This window comes from Seriola aureovittata, chromosome 17, assembly GCF_021018895.1.
Source record: "Seriola aureovittata isolate HTS-2021-v1 ecotype China chromosome 17, ASM2101889v1, whole genome shotgun sequence".
NCBI lineage: Eukaryota > Metazoa > Chordata > Actinopteri > Carangiformes > Carangidae > Seriola > Seriola aureovittata.
In genome coordinates this window covers 14,009,711-14,026,561 of record NC_079380.1, presented here as the reverse complement: position 1 = coordinate 14,026,561, position 16,851 = coordinate 14,009,711, and the positions used below count along the sequence as shown (strand labels likewise).

General features: G+C 41.4%; 1 protein-coding gene across 10 annotated transcripts in view; it reads right to left on the bottom strand.

Moving 5' to 3' along the window:
- Positions 1-490: 490 nt before the first annotated feature.
- The window catches only part of sun1b (Sad1 and UNC84 domain containing 1b), a 28,191-nt gene continuing 11,830 nt past the window's right edge, over positions 491-16,851 (bottom strand). For 4 of the 10 annotated variants that reach the window (XM_056401403.1, XM_056401398.1, XM_056401400.1 and 1 more), the window contains 21 exons: positions 12,348-12,542; positions 11,932-12,173; positions 10,843-11,106; positions 10,532-10,666; positions 10,037-10,165; positions 9,146-9,229; positions 8,110-8,220; positions 7,818-7,937; positions 7,579-7,672; positions 7,320-7,378; positions 6,356-6,552; positions 5,884-6,159; positions 5,679-5,771; positions 4,942-5,033; positions 4,656-4,800; positions 4,217-4,531; positions 3,982-4,066; positions 3,036-3,151; positions 2,643-2,810; positions 2,446-2,538; positions 491-2,343 (listed from right to left, as the gene is read on the bottom strand). In XM_056401403.1, the coding sequence (XP_056257378.1) occupies positions 2,227-2,343; positions 2,446-2,538; positions 2,643-2,810; positions 3,036-3,151; positions 3,982-4,066; positions 4,217-4,531; positions 4,656-4,800; positions 4,942-5,033; positions 5,679-5,771; positions 5,884-6,159; positions 6,356-6,552; positions 7,320-7,378; positions 7,579-7,672; positions 7,818-7,937; positions 8,110-8,220; positions 9,146-9,229; positions 10,037-10,165; positions 10,532-10,666; positions 10,843-11,106; positions 11,932-12,173; positions 12,348-12,469 (3,057 nt within the window). In that variant the 5' untranslated portion in view covers positions 12,470-12,542 and the 3' untranslated portion in view covers positions 491-2,226. The remainder of the gene's footprint in view (positions 2,344-2,445; positions 2,539-2,642; positions 2,811-3,035; positions 3,152-3,981; positions 4,067-4,216; positions 4,532-4,655; positions 4,801-4,941; positions 5,034-5,678; positions 5,772-5,883; positions 6,160-6,355; positions 6,553-7,319; positions 7,379-7,578; positions 7,673-7,817; positions 7,938-8,109; positions 8,221-9,145; positions 9,230-10,036; positions 10,166-10,531; positions 10,667-10,842; positions 11,107-11,931; positions 12,174-12,347; positions 12,543-16,851) is intronic. The other 6 variants (XM_056401401.1, XM_056401402.1, XM_056401404.1 and 3 more) reach the window with 6 other exon arrangements.

The following is a 16,851-nucleotide window of genomic DNA, read 5'->3' as shown; positions in this document are numbered from 1 at the left end:
CTATGTCTACCCCTTACATTGTCCTTTATTTCTTAACTAAGGGCTTTTAGAATTAGTGTTTGATTTTCACCATTTCAAATTAATAAACAAATTATAGGCTCTCTGGCTACTATGACGGATCTCAAAATTTTAAGTTTAAGGTTTCTGCCCTAATCTAAATTCAAGGAGTATGTTGTGATTTCTGGGATAAATTAAGAATTAGTTCATGTTTTTTAGCATTTCTTTTTAAATACACAAGTGTTTGTCATGTTGTATTTTTGTTGGCTGTTGTACTTTAGATCAAAATATTTTCCTGATACTCTTGCTCTCTATCAGGGGAAAAGGTTAAGTCAGATCTGTTACTGACGGCTCTAAATGAAGGATCAGCCACCGATGACAACAAACTCCAGTATCGCAAGGTAAATGGATTTTTTTCTAAAAATACATTAAAGCAAACGATGATAATGGCATGGTAATATTCTCTAGCCATGATTACATTATTTAGAGGAGGTTCTTCAAAATTAAAGTCTTTATTGGAATATATTCCAAAGCAGTTAAGTCATCTTATGACTGAACAAAAATAGCCATTTATCTTAAAAAAAAGTCCCAAGATGGTTCCAAAATGCACTGAACAGCTTTTCACAAAATATACATTGCAGTAACTCATATCTTGCAGGAACTAACCGACTTGTTAATAAATAAGATTGTGAAGAACATTTTTTTTTTATACATAACATGTTAGACTTTCCCATATTTGCAACTAAAATAGGTGACTACGAACACCCCAATGTTTAAACAAATTGTGAAGACCTGTGCCAAACATTTCTCTAACAAGTTGTTGCAGTGCATCCGCTGACATTATAACCCCCCCCAAAACAAAACAAAAAAAGCAAATGATTAACAGTAGAAATAAAAGTAGTAATACAACAATAATGATGATAATGACAGAATGATTTTTTTTTTTTATAAAGCAACACTGATAAAAGCAGATATTATAAAGGACCAGCTATCAACAATAAAATATACAGATTACATTCCTTCAGGGTTTCAGAATAGAGGGAGCCCACATGAGGACGTTTATAACTGAGCTAGAAGGACACAGAGAGTCTCCTCTTGATAGAAACGGAAAAGAAAAATCACACTCTTGTCTACAGGAGAAGTTATATTTAGTTTTCAACATTGATTTATAATTTGAGATCCAGGCACAGGACTCAAAGCTCCATGTAAATCCATGATGCATGTAAAAGTTAAACAGTAATGGTTCTGGAAGAGTCACATGCTAGTGTTAATCCTGGAGTCCATCCCTAACCATACACATATTTTGTCAAATGTACATAGAGAAGAGCCTCCTAATACTCTCAACACAGAGTGCAGGTCAGTGGGTCAGTGGTTATATAGTGTGGCGGTGTAGTTGAAGGATGACTTGCATCAAGCCTCCAATTGAGAAAACATTCAGAGCTTGTCCATAGGCAGCATGTTCAGTTCCAAAAAAAAAAAAAAAAAAAAAACCTTAGTTATGGCTATGTGGATGCATGATGCCAAGCCTTGAATGTTGTGAACCGTATATGTCCAGTATAACCCTCCTGTGAGTGTCCTCCAGTCCAGCAGGCCGTCACAAAGCTCAGTTAAGGTCACTGCAGACACCTGACAGCAACAAAGGGAGTAACATGCCTGGACAGCGTCGCAGAAAAAGGTGCTGTGGCTTCAATCCTGAAAATAGTACTGTAGTCTCTACCAGGAAAATAAAGATAAATACAGATGATTAATAACAAAAACCAAATCAGACTGAGATAGTGTGTGAGGAAATGGTGGAGATGAGTCTTTAATCCCCCATTTCAAGCATCCACCTTCCTGTAGAAGTGGAACGTGCCAAGAGGGGGATGGATTTGTCCGCTCAGTGGAACCTGGCGCCCTCACGGGCTAATTCAGTGCAAGAGGCCTTTTACAAAAAGGGGACTGGTACTTTTAGCTTCTTCCGTGGTTCTGTTCTTCTTCTGTGACATCGACAGTCCGCATACAGACTTTCCCGTGATTCTTTCAAGATTACAAAACATGTTCGTGATTCAGTCTGGGCACATTCCTTTAACAATCCAAAACTTCCGTCTCTTCATGGCTTTCATACAAAAACATCCACATACAAAAACGTCCACAAAGTAGAACCAAGTCCCCTCCATTTTTAAGAAGTTGGCAAGAGCTATGTACAGATAGGGTGATATGTCATATATGAGCGGCATGGTAGTGGTTGTGTCACTGGGGCCGAGGTTCTCCATGTACTCTGAAGCGGTACAGGCAGGTGTACTCTGGGTGACCCCAGTTAGACAGCACCCGCACCTCGATGATCTGAAAGGCCTTGTCATTCTCTTCCTGAAAGAGAAGAGGGGAAAATATTCAACGCATGGTCGTGGAAATCGAGCTGAACTGATGAAACTTTATCTCCAATAGGTTAGGAGGTGCCTCTACAGTTACCGTAACAGGGAAAGTTTGCAGTGATTCCCCATCTTCCTGGTATATGTACTGTCCCAGCAGCTTCCCTTCTTCTTGGTACTCATCATCTAGACCCTGAATATAAAGAAACATCCAGTGAAAAGAGACATTAATCATTGCTGCTTGCTTTGAATTAGAAAGTGTCCGGCTGTAAGGTGTCATGCCACTATGTTTCTTACAAAAACAGTGAAGTTGCGAGGGGCACTGGTGATATTTCCAGTTGGGGACAAGGCCTTGGGGATGTGCTCCACGCAGAAGGATGTGGGCAAGATCCTCAGGGACAGTCGGATCACCAGATAGCCCTGAGAGCCTTTAAACGCCCAGCAGTTACCTGGGTACACGTCGGGCTGGAGAAGGGAAGTGAGGGGACAAATGCCAAAATGAGTCATTTAATAGTTGCCAAGACTTGTGACTAAGTTTTCTTATGAATTAGTTTTTTTTCCCACCTACCATTAAATGATAATATTTAAACAAGTAATCCAGTTCATCAGTGACATAAGATGTCTCCCCACTCAAGATCTAATGTCTTTCCCATTGTGATATCTCTTGGATTATCTTGTGGTGAGGCTCACCTGGATGACAACACGTGGAGACTGGGAGAAGTACCAGAGTGGCAAACCAAACAGACTCATGAGGGCCGTCTTTGTCTCATACGTCTCAGAGCACCGGGTACTAAGGATGCTGCCACCTGCAAACACAGAGGAAAACAGAAAACTGTTATTATGCTGAAAAGTAAAATGTTCATTTCCAGAGTCACTAATCAGTTTAAGGCAAGATCAAAACGCTATTTGTGTGTTTGTTTGTTTGTTTGTTTGTTTGTGTTTTGTGTGTGTGTGTGTGTGTGTGTGTGTGTGTGTGTGTGTGTGGGGTACCGCTCCACTTTTCAAGGCAGCTGCAGGACAACTTTGGGAATTTATTTAGCTATAGCACTGGCCACCTTAATTTCTCCTTTAACTGTCTAGTTTCACAGGGAAACATACACTCCAGGGTTTCCCACATGATTGATTGATAACATATTATGTACACTTTGTAGTACTTACTCAGAACAACATTTTATTTTATTGTGTGATTATGAGTTGGACCACCAATCCTTCTGCTAAGCAGTTGCCTGAGGGAAACCCTGCACCCACTGGTGAACGTGCAGCGAGTTATTCTGATGCTGATGATGCACTTTATTTACATGATGTGACAGGAAATAAAGGGGGTGGGTGGGTGGGAGGGACATGAAATGAAACCAAGGTGGTCATGGGTTAGGGTTAGGTTCCATGTCATAATTTGTTGTGAACTCAATCTCCCATGTAGGTCAACAGACTGCTCAGTGACAGACATGACAATGGACCCTGAGCTTTTCCCATTAATACCCAGCTGTCCTAGAGCCTGGCTAATGCCTGCACCCCTTGTTGTGTAGCACAGTACTGAGTTATGGAACAGCTAGTTTGCTAATCCCTTCTACACATTGACTTGTATGACGGCCCAGGATGGACAGGCCCTGAAATCAATGCGAGGCTTCCTTCTTACCGCCAGACTCCAGGGCGTAGTCGACCAGGCCTGTTCGATCCTGGGAGTAGAGCCTCAAAGCGTTCTGGATGATCAGCTTCACTTGCTGGGGTAGAGACCACAACACAAGAGTTGGAGATTAAATAACAGCCTCAAACACATGGAAAACCAACACTTTTAAAGAGCTCATCATAGATTATGTGATAGAGGTCCGCAGTGATAATGATGCTGACAGTAGGAAGAATACATTCATTACCTCTTCTGTCAGTCCCTCAGCAGAGGCAGTATGCTGGACAGTCCCAGTTACTGTGTTAATGATGGTCTTGGCTTGAGACTCGGCCTCACCCAGGGTCTGGGCTCGGTTGAGCTCCAGCTGCAGGGACACGTTTCTCAGGATGCTCAGCTCCAGTGAGGCCAGGGACGCCTGCAGGTCAGGTGCGCTGACGTAGCGCTGGGACAGCCAGTAGATCAGAGACTCAGGCACCTCTCCCTGCTCCTCTCCTGATCCACCACTGCCAAAGAACAAAACCTGCAACTCCTTACGCACCTGTGAGGACACCTGTGCTGTTATCTGGAAAAGAGGTACAGAAATATAGCGAAGGAAAGAAATTTAATGGAAACTGGATGGATGAAAATCTTTGCAGTTAGTGGCACATTAAGTTGACATTACAGGAGTCATTATTTGTGTTTCTTACCGCTTCCTGCAGCGTATCCAGCTGCTCACACTTGCCCTTGCATCCCACAACACCCTGCAGGTCCTGTCTGACTTTACTCAGCTCCAGCTCAAGTCTCTTCACCTCTGCTAGCAGAGCATCATGGTCCTCCTGCTTTACACCAATACTGAATGAAAGACAGAATCCACGTGAGCTACCATAATCTTGAAGGACTTGCTTAACAAAATGTGATTAGCACATTGGAAAAACAAAAAAAATCAGTCCAAATGTGAAGTGGACAGTTTATTTATTTCTCTTGTTTTTGTACCTGACAGGAGCTGAGTCTGCTGCTGAAAAGACAACCTCTTTCTCTTTTTCCACCTTCTCGTGCTCATAGTGCTGCTGCTTCTGCTGCATCTCCTACAACACAGATCATGGATAAGCATTACTGAAGATAAACACAAAAAGGGAAACTTTCACTTTCATAATTTCAGAAAAAAACCCACTGACAGATGAACATGAGACACTATTGTCTCAAGAAGGAAAAGTTGCTTTGACTAGTCAGCGTTCACAATGACTCCACATAAAATAAACATTTGATGTAGCACAGCTGTTTCTTTGTATACAGACTTGGCACTAAAACAACCAGAACTACCTTCATACCTGGTCTCGTCTGTCCTCACCTGTCTGAGCTTGTCAGGTCTTATAACACCGTTGTCTCTATGGTTGTGGCATGTGTCCCATCAGTTTTCTGCCAGTTAGCGGTTAGTTAATGTTTATCATTTGACCGTGGCTCTTTCATTTTGTAGTTTTATTATAGATTATAATCTATTGCTCACTTTTATGTTTCATCTACTTATTTTTTGCTTTGAATGATAAATATTTAGAAAATAAGTGCCAAATAAGTAACACTGGCACATTTACTGTGATGTTAATCAATGTGTGCTTAGTCTGTTAAAATAACTAACAAAAAATAAATTTTAAAAAAGCCATCTTCCCACATTTCCTCATGCATTCTGCAGGCATGATTTTTCAGTGTAAAAGTTGTGAATCTGATGTATGTACCTCAGTCTTGACTGCCAGAGTGTTCAGCAGCAATTCTAAATCAGCCAGCCGTGCTGCCTGACTCTCTTGCTGATGTTTCTGCTTCTCTGCACTCTGCATGAACCAGGGATAAAGAGAAAACAGTGAGATGCATCTTAAGCAAAGGCGTGCGCTTGTAACTCAGCCCTTAAACTTTCAGAACAAACAGGTGTCCTTCTTCTCCTACCTGTGCCCTGTGTGTGTTCTTCTGTTCCAGCTCTCCTCGCAGCACACCCAGCCTCTGTTCAAGCAGGGAGGACACCCACAATCCCAGGCTCTCCCTGTCGGTCTGAGTGTGTAGATGCTCCCTCAGGGTGCTGTAGAGACCAAGAACGTCCCCATGACGCTGCTCCTGCTTTTCATCACCCTGTTTGACTCGCTCCCAAAGGAGGGCTAGCTGGCGTTCCACACGTTCAAGACGCTCCAAGTCCACAGTGGAGACTGCCACTGGTGGAAGGATCGGCTGAGACGGAGGAGGAGAATGATGGAGTGAACAGAGAGGATTTATAATCATTTGTAATCACGGCAAAAGCATTATGGTCATTAAAAAAAAAAGTCTTCAGTTGAAAATAGAAAAAGACAGTTCATGTAGTGTGGTCATTCACAGTTTACTCACATTCACTCATTGATTTATAATAATACTTTGTCATGTAACTTACTGGTGCCTGTGAGACTGGGGTGGCTGGGGTCGGCTCCAGTGGAGTCTCTGGTGTGGGGACAGAGGCAGGAGCTGGAGCCGAAGCTGGCACCAAGTCAGACAGGAAGGCAAAGGGAGACGCAGGGCGCCACTCAGTTAGGTTTATGGCTGGGAGGTAGGCAAGCAGGGCAGCAGTGGACGGACCCCACAACCATAGAGCTGCATATAAACAATAGGTAGTGGAGGTTAAACCTCACTCACCTGTTGGTTGGTCAATCATAACAAACTCATAATATATATAAACTTTTATCAGACCCTTCAGAAAAGTATTTTAAATTCTAGTGAAGATCATAGATACCAAACAGGCTGAATTGTGGGTAAATCTGTATAAAATAACACACAAATATCTAAGGTATTTACATTTACATGTACTGGAACAAGCACATGCAAAATTTACTGTATACACTGTGATACTGTCATGGTGAAAAGTGGAAAATAAAAATCAAGATTCAAGGGACCAGTATGTAAGTCGTTTACCAAGTCAGAATCAAGTCATGTCAAATTTTATATATGTAGTCCAACATCATAAAAAGCAGGTTTGCCTTAAGTGGCTTTACAATGTGTACAGCTTACAACATCCGCTGTCCTTTGACCCTTGAACCAGATAAAGGAACCACCACCACCAAAAAAAAAAAAGAACCCCAGGAAGAACAACTTAGGAGTGACATGTGCAACAATAGATGCTGTGTGTAGAGTGGAGCAACATGGTAAACGAAGAAGAAATACATGTGTTTGGTGTGTAAATGTGTGTGAGCAGGGCTGAATCACAGAATGGAGTAACTCACTAGAAACCCAGAAAGGCTGACCTGAATCTAGTACTGGATTTGCACGATACTCTAGGGATGCGTGCTGGTTGTAACATCTACTGCCTCCCTACAGACTGATTTTTGAAGCAAAGGAGCACTGCTGAGTTCTTATAAACTCACCAAGGAGGAGCAGAAGAGGCAACAGGAGCAGCAGGAGCTTCCAGAGTTTGGGAAGGCATCTAAAAGACAGAGTCACACACTGGTTAGATTGATTAAGACCCCTTATAAACTGTTATGTTGTCAGTGTTGTTATTAAATCATCAATTATAGCAGCTTTCACATTTTTTTAAACCACTTAGTCATTAAAAATATCTATATCTCTCTTCTGTGTGTTGCAACACCCTCCTGCTCATAAGAAAAGTGGATGAAGGACTCTTACCGTGTCAGAAAGAAGACGTTGAGGAGACACATGAGAGACACCAGCTGGTACCATCCTGTTGCAAGAAACCACAGAAGTCCCCTGCCTGCCTTCACTGGGCAGATTGAAAAAATATTAAAAAAAAAACAAACAAAAAAAACACATTCAGACCAAGAATGAGAACACAATCAGACCATGTCACCCAACAAAGAAGCAGAGAAGGCATTTTTCTAAGAAGGTGAGAAAAGAGTGTCACTAACCTGGAGCTGCAAGGAGCATCCAGAACAGTGAAAGCAGCTTCTTTGCCATTGTCCCAGCCCCTGATCCCAAAGCTTTGCCTGCTCTCACCACACAGTAACCTGGCTGGAGGAGGCAGTAACCTGGAAGACAAAATGAGAAGGGGGAAAAAATTCAAACTGATGAGTTTCAGCACCAGTGGTTTATACCTATTAAAAAGGGTTGAGTTATAAGCTTATCAGTACTACACTTATCCTTGTAACAGTATATTTATATAACAGCCTGTTAGCATCATTAAGAGAAGTGGTGGTTAACCTGCATAAGCTAGGACGCTCCACAGTGCCCCCGCTAGGCGTTGAGGCCTGGAGGACTGTGTGAGGAGGATGGTGTGTGTCTCAGAATACTGCTTCCCTTTACAGTCATCACCTGTGTATGCCAAAATGATGGGTGGCAAGCAAACAGAAAACACAAAAGCAAAGGATGTGTGAAATAATTTGTGAACATATTAGAAGAATAAAAAACTAAGTAACAAAATTCTACAAATGATCAAAAGAGAGTAAACTGAAATGACTCCAAACCAATACAACAAATTATACGTGTGCAATGAAAAAAGAAAAAACACAAGCGGGCCACTTGCACGCATATTGCACCATTCTGCAATATGTGTGATGGCACACCATGCAAAGCTTGATGAAAAGCCCTCATCCCTGTTGTCATTCCACAGCTGTCTCTACTGACTGACAAATGCCTTTCTTGTTTTTTCCTCTGCACTTTAACTGCTCAGTTTCTGGCCTCATTATTCAAATGTGACACTGGCTTTGTTCAGAGTGGGAAAAAGTGAACTCTATTGTCAGCTGACTGGAGCTGCATTGCTCTGTTCATATTATGTGTTATTTTTCCCTTTATTTCATATATATATATATATATATATATATATATATATATATATTTATTTATTTATTATTAATTTGGGTCCACTGTAAAAGCTACTTTACTTCTGTCATAGCTGTGTCATTTCTGTTATCCGTTTTTATTTTGTTTGTACAGCAACTGCAAATAACAAAAAAACTACAACAGACTAAAAACAAGCAGTTCTTCAGGTCTGGAATAATTCCCCAGTAGTTTAAGTCTTGGTGCTAAACTGGCGACAAACTTGAGTGAAAGAAAATCATTTACAGGTCACGACGGTCAACATGCTGCTGACTAGTCAAAGCAGTTCACACAACCTCTGCTCGCTTGTCCTCACACAGGTCACGCATATTATTAACTCTGTCAATCACGGCTACAACAAGAACACAAGTACAGAGAGAAAGAGAGAACATGTGTGTGGCTTGTGTGTGCGTCTGCTTACACAGGGAACCATTGAGATTAAGATGTGATGTATCTTCAGTCACCAGATCCTTCACATTCATGCTCCCACAGAAACTTGAATGAGCTGCAACATACATACAATACATTTATTTACATAACAAAAACATGTTGTGTGTGAAAGGTTATGATGAAATGAGTGATGGATAAAGGAGGAGAGTAACGGCACAACTGTTTCTTCATGAAGAAAACGAGAATACAGGAGAATGAAAACACTTGACAGGATAAACACACAACTGCTAGAAACAAGAATAGAGAACTGCAGTGAAACCCCATGCTACAGAGTTTATACAATTCTTCTGCAGCTGTGAAAGGAACCAGCTGAAATCAGCAGTGTACTAGAAATAAAACTGACCTGCTGTCAAACACTGTGGGACATGGAAATAGGTGCATATTAGCCAAAACTTGACTTTTGTTTACCCAGTGTACACCACATCTGAGGAATCTTTCTAGTTCTGCTTGAGGTGTCATTTACGTGCACACATCCTCTTCACAACCTCATAAGAGCTCAAGGACTTGTATCAAGAATGTAACTTATCATCTGACAGTTTTGTCCAAATTCAGGAAATGGTGTTTTGGGCGGTGCAGTTTTTATTTAATCTCTAGTACACTTCCTCCTTCAGAAATAGAAAGCTTTGTGTGAAAGTGAAGGCTAGATGGACAGAGAGAAACAGAGAGATGAAGTGACCCTTCACACTCTTTAAAAGAAAGTCTACATATTTATCCCAATGTCAGACTCCTGCCTCCTTAAACAAAAAAGTAAGTGCTCAAGGAGGAGAGAAATGGTAACAACAAAGTTTATTAATAGAAGAGCAGGAGAGGAGGTCAGGAGCTGTGACCCGTGATCTTTGCCCTTTGAAGAAACGTCTGGTACCTTCTCCTTCATAGCCATTAGCCCTGTAGCCCATCATCCTGTGGAGAGTGGTCTGCTTTAACAGCCACAGTTGGGACAAGCTGGAGGACACTGCTTGTCTCATCGAGTCCGACATCGAAGCAACAACACCTGGTGACACAGCCGTCCACACATACTGTTAGTCAAAACGCACACTTGAGGCATGGCACAAAGAAGTACAAATAAAAATTGGGGATAGGATGAGGGGAAAGTGAAGTGGATGACAGAAAAATCCTCCTAAAATCTCCTGAGGAGACCCTGAGAGAGAAAAACGACAGGAAGCCATGGAAAGCCCAATAAGAGAAAAGGTAATAAGGTTACATGTGAAATAGAAATAGACCCAAGCAGAAACATTAAGAGTGATGATGAGAAGCCTGCTGAAGATTTACAAATAGCTGGAAAAAAAAGAGATGAGTCTGAAATCTGAGAGAATGACAGGTATTGGATGACAAGCAAAGAACATCTCTTGTTGTATACCTTTTCCTGGAGGGCTCTTGGCCCTTGAACCCAGCCAGAGCACATTGTTGAAGACCAGGGTGACTAAGGACACTATGGGGGCCAGGGCTCGTTTGCTGTAGCGTATACACGTGTTAGACATAGACACCAGGACACCTGGAGAGAGACCACTACCAATTATATTCTCATTATCACAGCTGGATTAAGATATGGACATATTGGTCTTCAATCATTGAGTTCCCATAATTTTAGCATACAGAAGGACAAACGTTAAAAAGAACAACAGTCTGCAATTCCAATATGACATTTCATTCCAACTTCACGCTTCTCACCTGTCTTGTTCCTCTGACTCCTGTCTCTGGAGTATATACTTGTGAAAGGTGAAGATGATGAGGAGAGGGCACCAGTGGACGCTTCTGCAGCCTGAGATGATGATGATGTTGATGATGAAGACCGTGTAATAAATGAGTCCATCTCCTGAGAGTGTAAAGAGCAGTCTTTGCAGATGTAACCATTGGCGAGCGAGGTGTGGGACTTGGACACACTGGCGTCACCGTTGACATTTGATGAACTGTGGTCAGCGGTGGAGCACCTCCCTGAGGGAGAACAGCATGTACACAGATAAATAAGAGCCATTCATCAAAACACAAGGAAGTGGTTAAATCCATAGAAAATGAATGCAAAGATATTACTAACTATGCTATTGCTTTGCTTGGAATACTCTGCTGAAGTTACAATGAGCAGCAGCCATTATCTACAGTGGTGGAATAAGTATCAAGATCTTTTACTTAGGTAAAAGTGTATTTTTCAAATTGTACCATTGTTACTATTACGAACAAAAACTAAGTGATAATCTTACTTCAGTAAAAGTTTGCAAATATTGTTGGAAAAATGTTCTAATAGCTAAAGAACAAGTATAAAGTATAGTCAGACTTTTGGGTCCCACTGTATAATTACTCACTATAAAGCCAAAATGGGCTTTCAGTGTTGCATTATTATGTACTACTAGATTTTTATTGATGCAGTAACATGTAAGCTGCAAGAGCTATTTTATGTGTTGTTTGGTGGTTTCATTTACTGTACAACAATGCACTATATCATCATTGTTATAGGTTTTAAAATCATCTGCAAAAGTAACTAGTAACTACAGCTGCTAAATCAAAAAATACAAAACATCCCTCAGAAATGTAGGGGAACTGAGACCCTTAAAATAATTCAATAATAACCAAGAATAACAGAATAACTTATTCACTACATAACACTTTACAGTAACGTATGAATGTCAGCTAAACAGGCAGGATATGCAGCTTATGTTTCTCTCTATCCCATCAATTCAATGCTCAAAGATGCTCAAATAACATCAGCATTTAGCAAAATCATTAATGGGTCATTTGAGATGGAATCTATATTATTCCACTGACCCCAGTGTCCATCCACAGACATGGAAGTGGTGGTTGTAGTGATGGTGCGTTGTCTCAGTTGGGTCTGGTCCAGGATGGAGCTGTGCAGGGAGCCATCAGACACTGTGTTGCTTTCCTGAACGCTGCTGCTATTGTTAATCGGAGTATTAACAGCTGAGAAGGAGAGGGTTTTCCTTGGAGTGGCGACTTGGCTCAGGGATAAAGACAGTGAGCTGGATGGCTGCTTCCTGCTCCGCAGTGTCCTGGGAGAGCAGAGACGGCACACGAATAGAGATGTGAGTTTCGTTGTGTGACAGAGGCAGGTAGTAGAATGATGTTTAGACTCAAGTTCAAAGAGACACAAATAAATAAGAATGCAGACATTTACTGATACTCTCTGGCCAGCCGAGTGCGTTAGTACCCATTGCATGTCTCACCGTGTCTCTCGCCTGGTGCTGGTGTAGCCGCTGCTGTTGCTGTGGTTCTGGGAGTAATCAGCCAGGCTCTCGTTGCCATAGTGACCGGCACTGGTCTGCAGACGCAGGCTCCGCCGTGACATCCTGGGCGATTCGTACACAGGAGCAATCTGGTGCTCCTTCTCAAACTCTAACGCCGCTGTGGAGTAGCTGGAGCTGAGAGATACAGGAAGGAGTAATCCAGTAGAAAGAGCAGGAAAGGTAGAAAGTGAGGGATAGAAGATGAAGAGAAAAAAAAAGTTTGATAAGAGGAGGTATTGCAACATAGTTAATCACAGGGTGGGGTAAGTTTTTAATGTCTGCTGCACAGAAATCCATTTTGAGACAAACACGCCTCAAGCGAATTTCAACCTCAAATCAATACTGAATGGGGATATCCTGTACTTTTTCTGATGTGTGTGTGTGTCATCTTCAGCAAGTCAACTTCAGAGAGGCTTCTTTTTCTTTTTTTTTTTTTTTTTTTTTTAAAACAAAAACAAACAAAACACAGGAGCGGACTAGCAGTGGGCCTGATAGGAAGTGAGTCAGTAACAAGGAAGGGAGAAAACAATAAAAAAAAACAAAAAAAGTACACTGTGTCTCTGACAGTGAAATTGGAAAAACGAGTCACATAAACACCCCAAAGCATGCAAGGCTGAAAGAAAAAAAAAAAAAAAAAAAAACCTACTCCACTCACTGCAATCCAAAGCCAACCGTAAGTGGAAACACACCATGACTGTTGTAAATTTTGACTTTGCCATGCGTTGTGCAGCTGTGACTCACAGGGCCACACCCACCTGGCAGAGCGGGCCAACATGACTAACAGGCGACAGGCAGCAACTGTGAAATACATTGGAGCTGTTATAGAAAATATTTCTAATGTCCTGCTCTGTTGATGTAAACTGACAAACCATGCTAAAAAAAAAAAAAAAGACATATTCTGCCCCCTTTCCCTGCTGTGGACAAGCAGGTAAAAGTTTGCAAAGTCAATCTCTTTTTTTCTTATTCAGTTGTGTTCACTTCCAGCTTACAATATTGGTGATGTGTGATGACTTATAATATGACAAACTGAACTGAAATGACCTGACCATGCTGCACTTTCTTTGCAGGCTGTGTACGCATGTCAGCTTGTCATTCAACTAGGTCAAGCAGAATAACTCTGGACATGCAGGGGAGGGTGGATGAAGGGGAGGGGCAGAGCACTTTATCTGTCACTGGAGGGCAGAGAATAGACTTCCTGTTGTGGAAAGCGGGGAACATCCTTGTTTAAACAAGAGTTGTTTGGTTTAAGGGACAAGCACAGAGTCCCATGTCAGTAGTACATCAAGGCAGAGTCTTGCACAAAGGACAAACTGTAGATTGAGCACTAGCAGCAGTATGTACATGCATGTGTCCATGTGTACACGTACTGTGCATGTTGCTCTCTGGCCCTCCCTCTGGCTCTAAACCCTGAGGATTACACACTCCCACCAAGAGCCAATTATGTGCTTTCGACTTTGCTCTGCCTCCTGCTCCAACTGGCACTTCTCTGAAACCATGACCAGGGCAGCACCTTTCCCTCTGCATCCTGTGGGTCTGACGAGCAGAGGTAGCGTCTACTGCTCCGCGAGGAGTGTGAATGTAAACGTACCAGTCTTTACAACCAGAGCCCTTCTTATCATGTGTATTTATGTAGAATATCTGCTGTTTAAGCTACAATCACAATACCTCTATTTATTTCAAAGCTAATAGATTATCATCACCTTAATAGTTTAACACAAACCTTTACTGATGTCTGTCTGTCCCCCAAAAATTAAACTAATACCTTGGAGTTGCAAGATTAACCGCTGTGTACTGGAAAACCAATACAACAGTCAACAGTGATATGGCTTCATCGCTTTAAAAATTGAAATGGCAACCAACAATTATCATTATTGATTCATTTGCCAATCATTTTCTTGATTACCATAATCAATAACTTGTTTGGCCCATAAAATGTAAAAAAATAATGGAAATGCCTAGAAAAGTTCCCACAGTCCAAAGTGATGTCTTGACTGTCTGTTATCTGACTGTGCTCATGTATGAAAAAAAAAAAAAAAAAAAAGCATTGAATCTTTACATTTCAAAAGCTGGGCTCAGCAAATGTTCAACCTTTTTGCTGAACAAATGACAAAAACAATTATTTGATAATCAAAATAGTTGACAATTTTCCGTTGATCAACAAACCTATAAAATCAAAAAGATTTTGCACTTCCATCTAATATGAAACTCTTGCTCTGTGCTTGGGTGTGTGTATATGTATTGGTGTCTGTGTGTGACACACTCTTCTCCAGAGGGTTCTCAGTCACATATCTTGGAGCTAACAGTAAGTCCCTGAAAAAAAGAAAATCCCATCCAGAAGGACTGTAAACATGCAGCGTTACCATACGATATATCTGTCGCCACCAAACTAGGAGGCAGTAAATGACACTGACATGACGCTACCTGCAGGAGCCGTGTAACGAAAGTAATGCTGACTCATGCTGCTTTACTCACAGATAAAAATCAAATTTAAATCTATGTACAATTAAACTATTAAGTAAAATGCGAGATTTAAGGCAACTGTTACAAAAGGTAGCAAACTGTAGACAATGCATCTTGATATGTACTGAGAGGAACACACTGCCAGTTCACACCAGAACCAGAGGGCATTTAAGGTGAAGTGAAGTCACTGTCGCTCCCTGCAGGAGAAAACATGGGAACCCTTGAGGACAAAGTCTGAGCAAACGAGTGAGAAAACAAGCGGAGTGTTGCTAAACACAGGTGGGCCAGATATCAACAGGACAATCAATTTTCCATCACATCACACTGCTCAACTTATTTGAAATTCAAATATTATAAAATAGCCAAATGAGTCAAAAAGCAGTTAAAAGGTCTCACGTAGAAAGTGAGATTTCCATGTCTTTTACAAAGCAGGTTTAGATGCTATAAAAACCCTGTTAAAGTTTCCAAGTGAGTGTCAAGTGAAAAGTGTAAAATATCCAGTGAGTCCAGCTGACAATGAGAGTGCTACAAAACAAAATCTTTGGCTTACAATACACAGCTGCAGGGAACACTGCTGAGTAACTACAGTTAATGGAGATTGCACCCAGTTTACATCCTGAGCCAAAACCAACTTCACTGTGCAATGGCTTCCTGTGTATACAAACAAACACACAATCGTACCAGAACATAATATTCAGCATTCATTGGTAATGTCACTGACATTACCCTGAGACACCGAGTGCCTGGGGCGTTGAAGCCCTGTCCGGGGAAGGGCAGGGTGTGTGTGTGTGTGTGTGTGTGTGTGTGTGTGTGTGTGTGTGTGTGTGTGTGTGTGTGTGTGTTAAAGAAAACACCTGTCTAATGTAACTTTCTGCCCTGCCTGACACCTCACACAGAATCACATAGATCTTTATTTCAACTATACAACCACCAATCCTCCATCTGTATTTCCCAGTGCTGGCAACCATGTGATCCTTTAACAGACTAAATCAATGTTTAACTAGAATGACTGTCTTGCGGTTGTACGCCTCTGCCAAACAACCAAGTTGCAGGAAATATGGTCACAATCTCCACTTCCTGAGTTACAGCATTTAATAATGGGCAAAAGAGCTTTTGCAGAATATTATGATGTCACAGTGAAGTTTACCTTTGACCTTTGGATATAAAATATTATCACTTTAACATGTCTGATAGGAAAAATTATATATTGTGTCATAATATTATAATAATATAGTTGTGGCCAAAAACATATCTTGAGGTCACAGTGACCTTGACCTTTGACCACCAAATTATAATCAGTTCATCCCCAAGTCCAAATGGACATTTGTATCTTGAACTTGAAGAAATTCCCTCTCGCCAGAACTGAAATATCGCGTTCACAACAGATGTACGTACGGACCGACAACACGAACACATAATGCCTCTGGCCCTGGCTGTTGGCTGTGTGGAGGCATGACAATGAGTGGGCGGATCCCAGTCTGTCTCAGGAGCAGTAAACGACGATTAATTAGTTTCCTAACTCTTTTCAGTTGTTCTGGGCATTCAAATTGATCTGTGCTCCACTCTTGCAGGTGGCTCTCACGGCCCACATCAATGATATAAATAGAGATGGACACTACGCTTTCAGAAGTGCGAGGAGAAGACATAAAAAGACAGACAGTGTATAGAGAAAGAAGACCCTTCCATCCTGACTTTCAGCTTCCTGGAAGCTCTCCTTACATAACACTAAAGCTTTGATACTGTTCCCACACTCAGTGGGCGCAGCCGGCTTTCTTACAACGCACAAGTACACAAAGCATCAGATCAGATAGAACTCTACATGTTGGCAGCTTATGTATTGCTTTTTGATATTTCACACACATTAGATACAACACTGTTACAATACGTGACCCGCAATAAACAGCAAAGTACTGAGATTCAATTGCACTTCATAACCTACCTATAACTAATTACTATAATTAAAAGCTGTAAAACATTTAGTCGA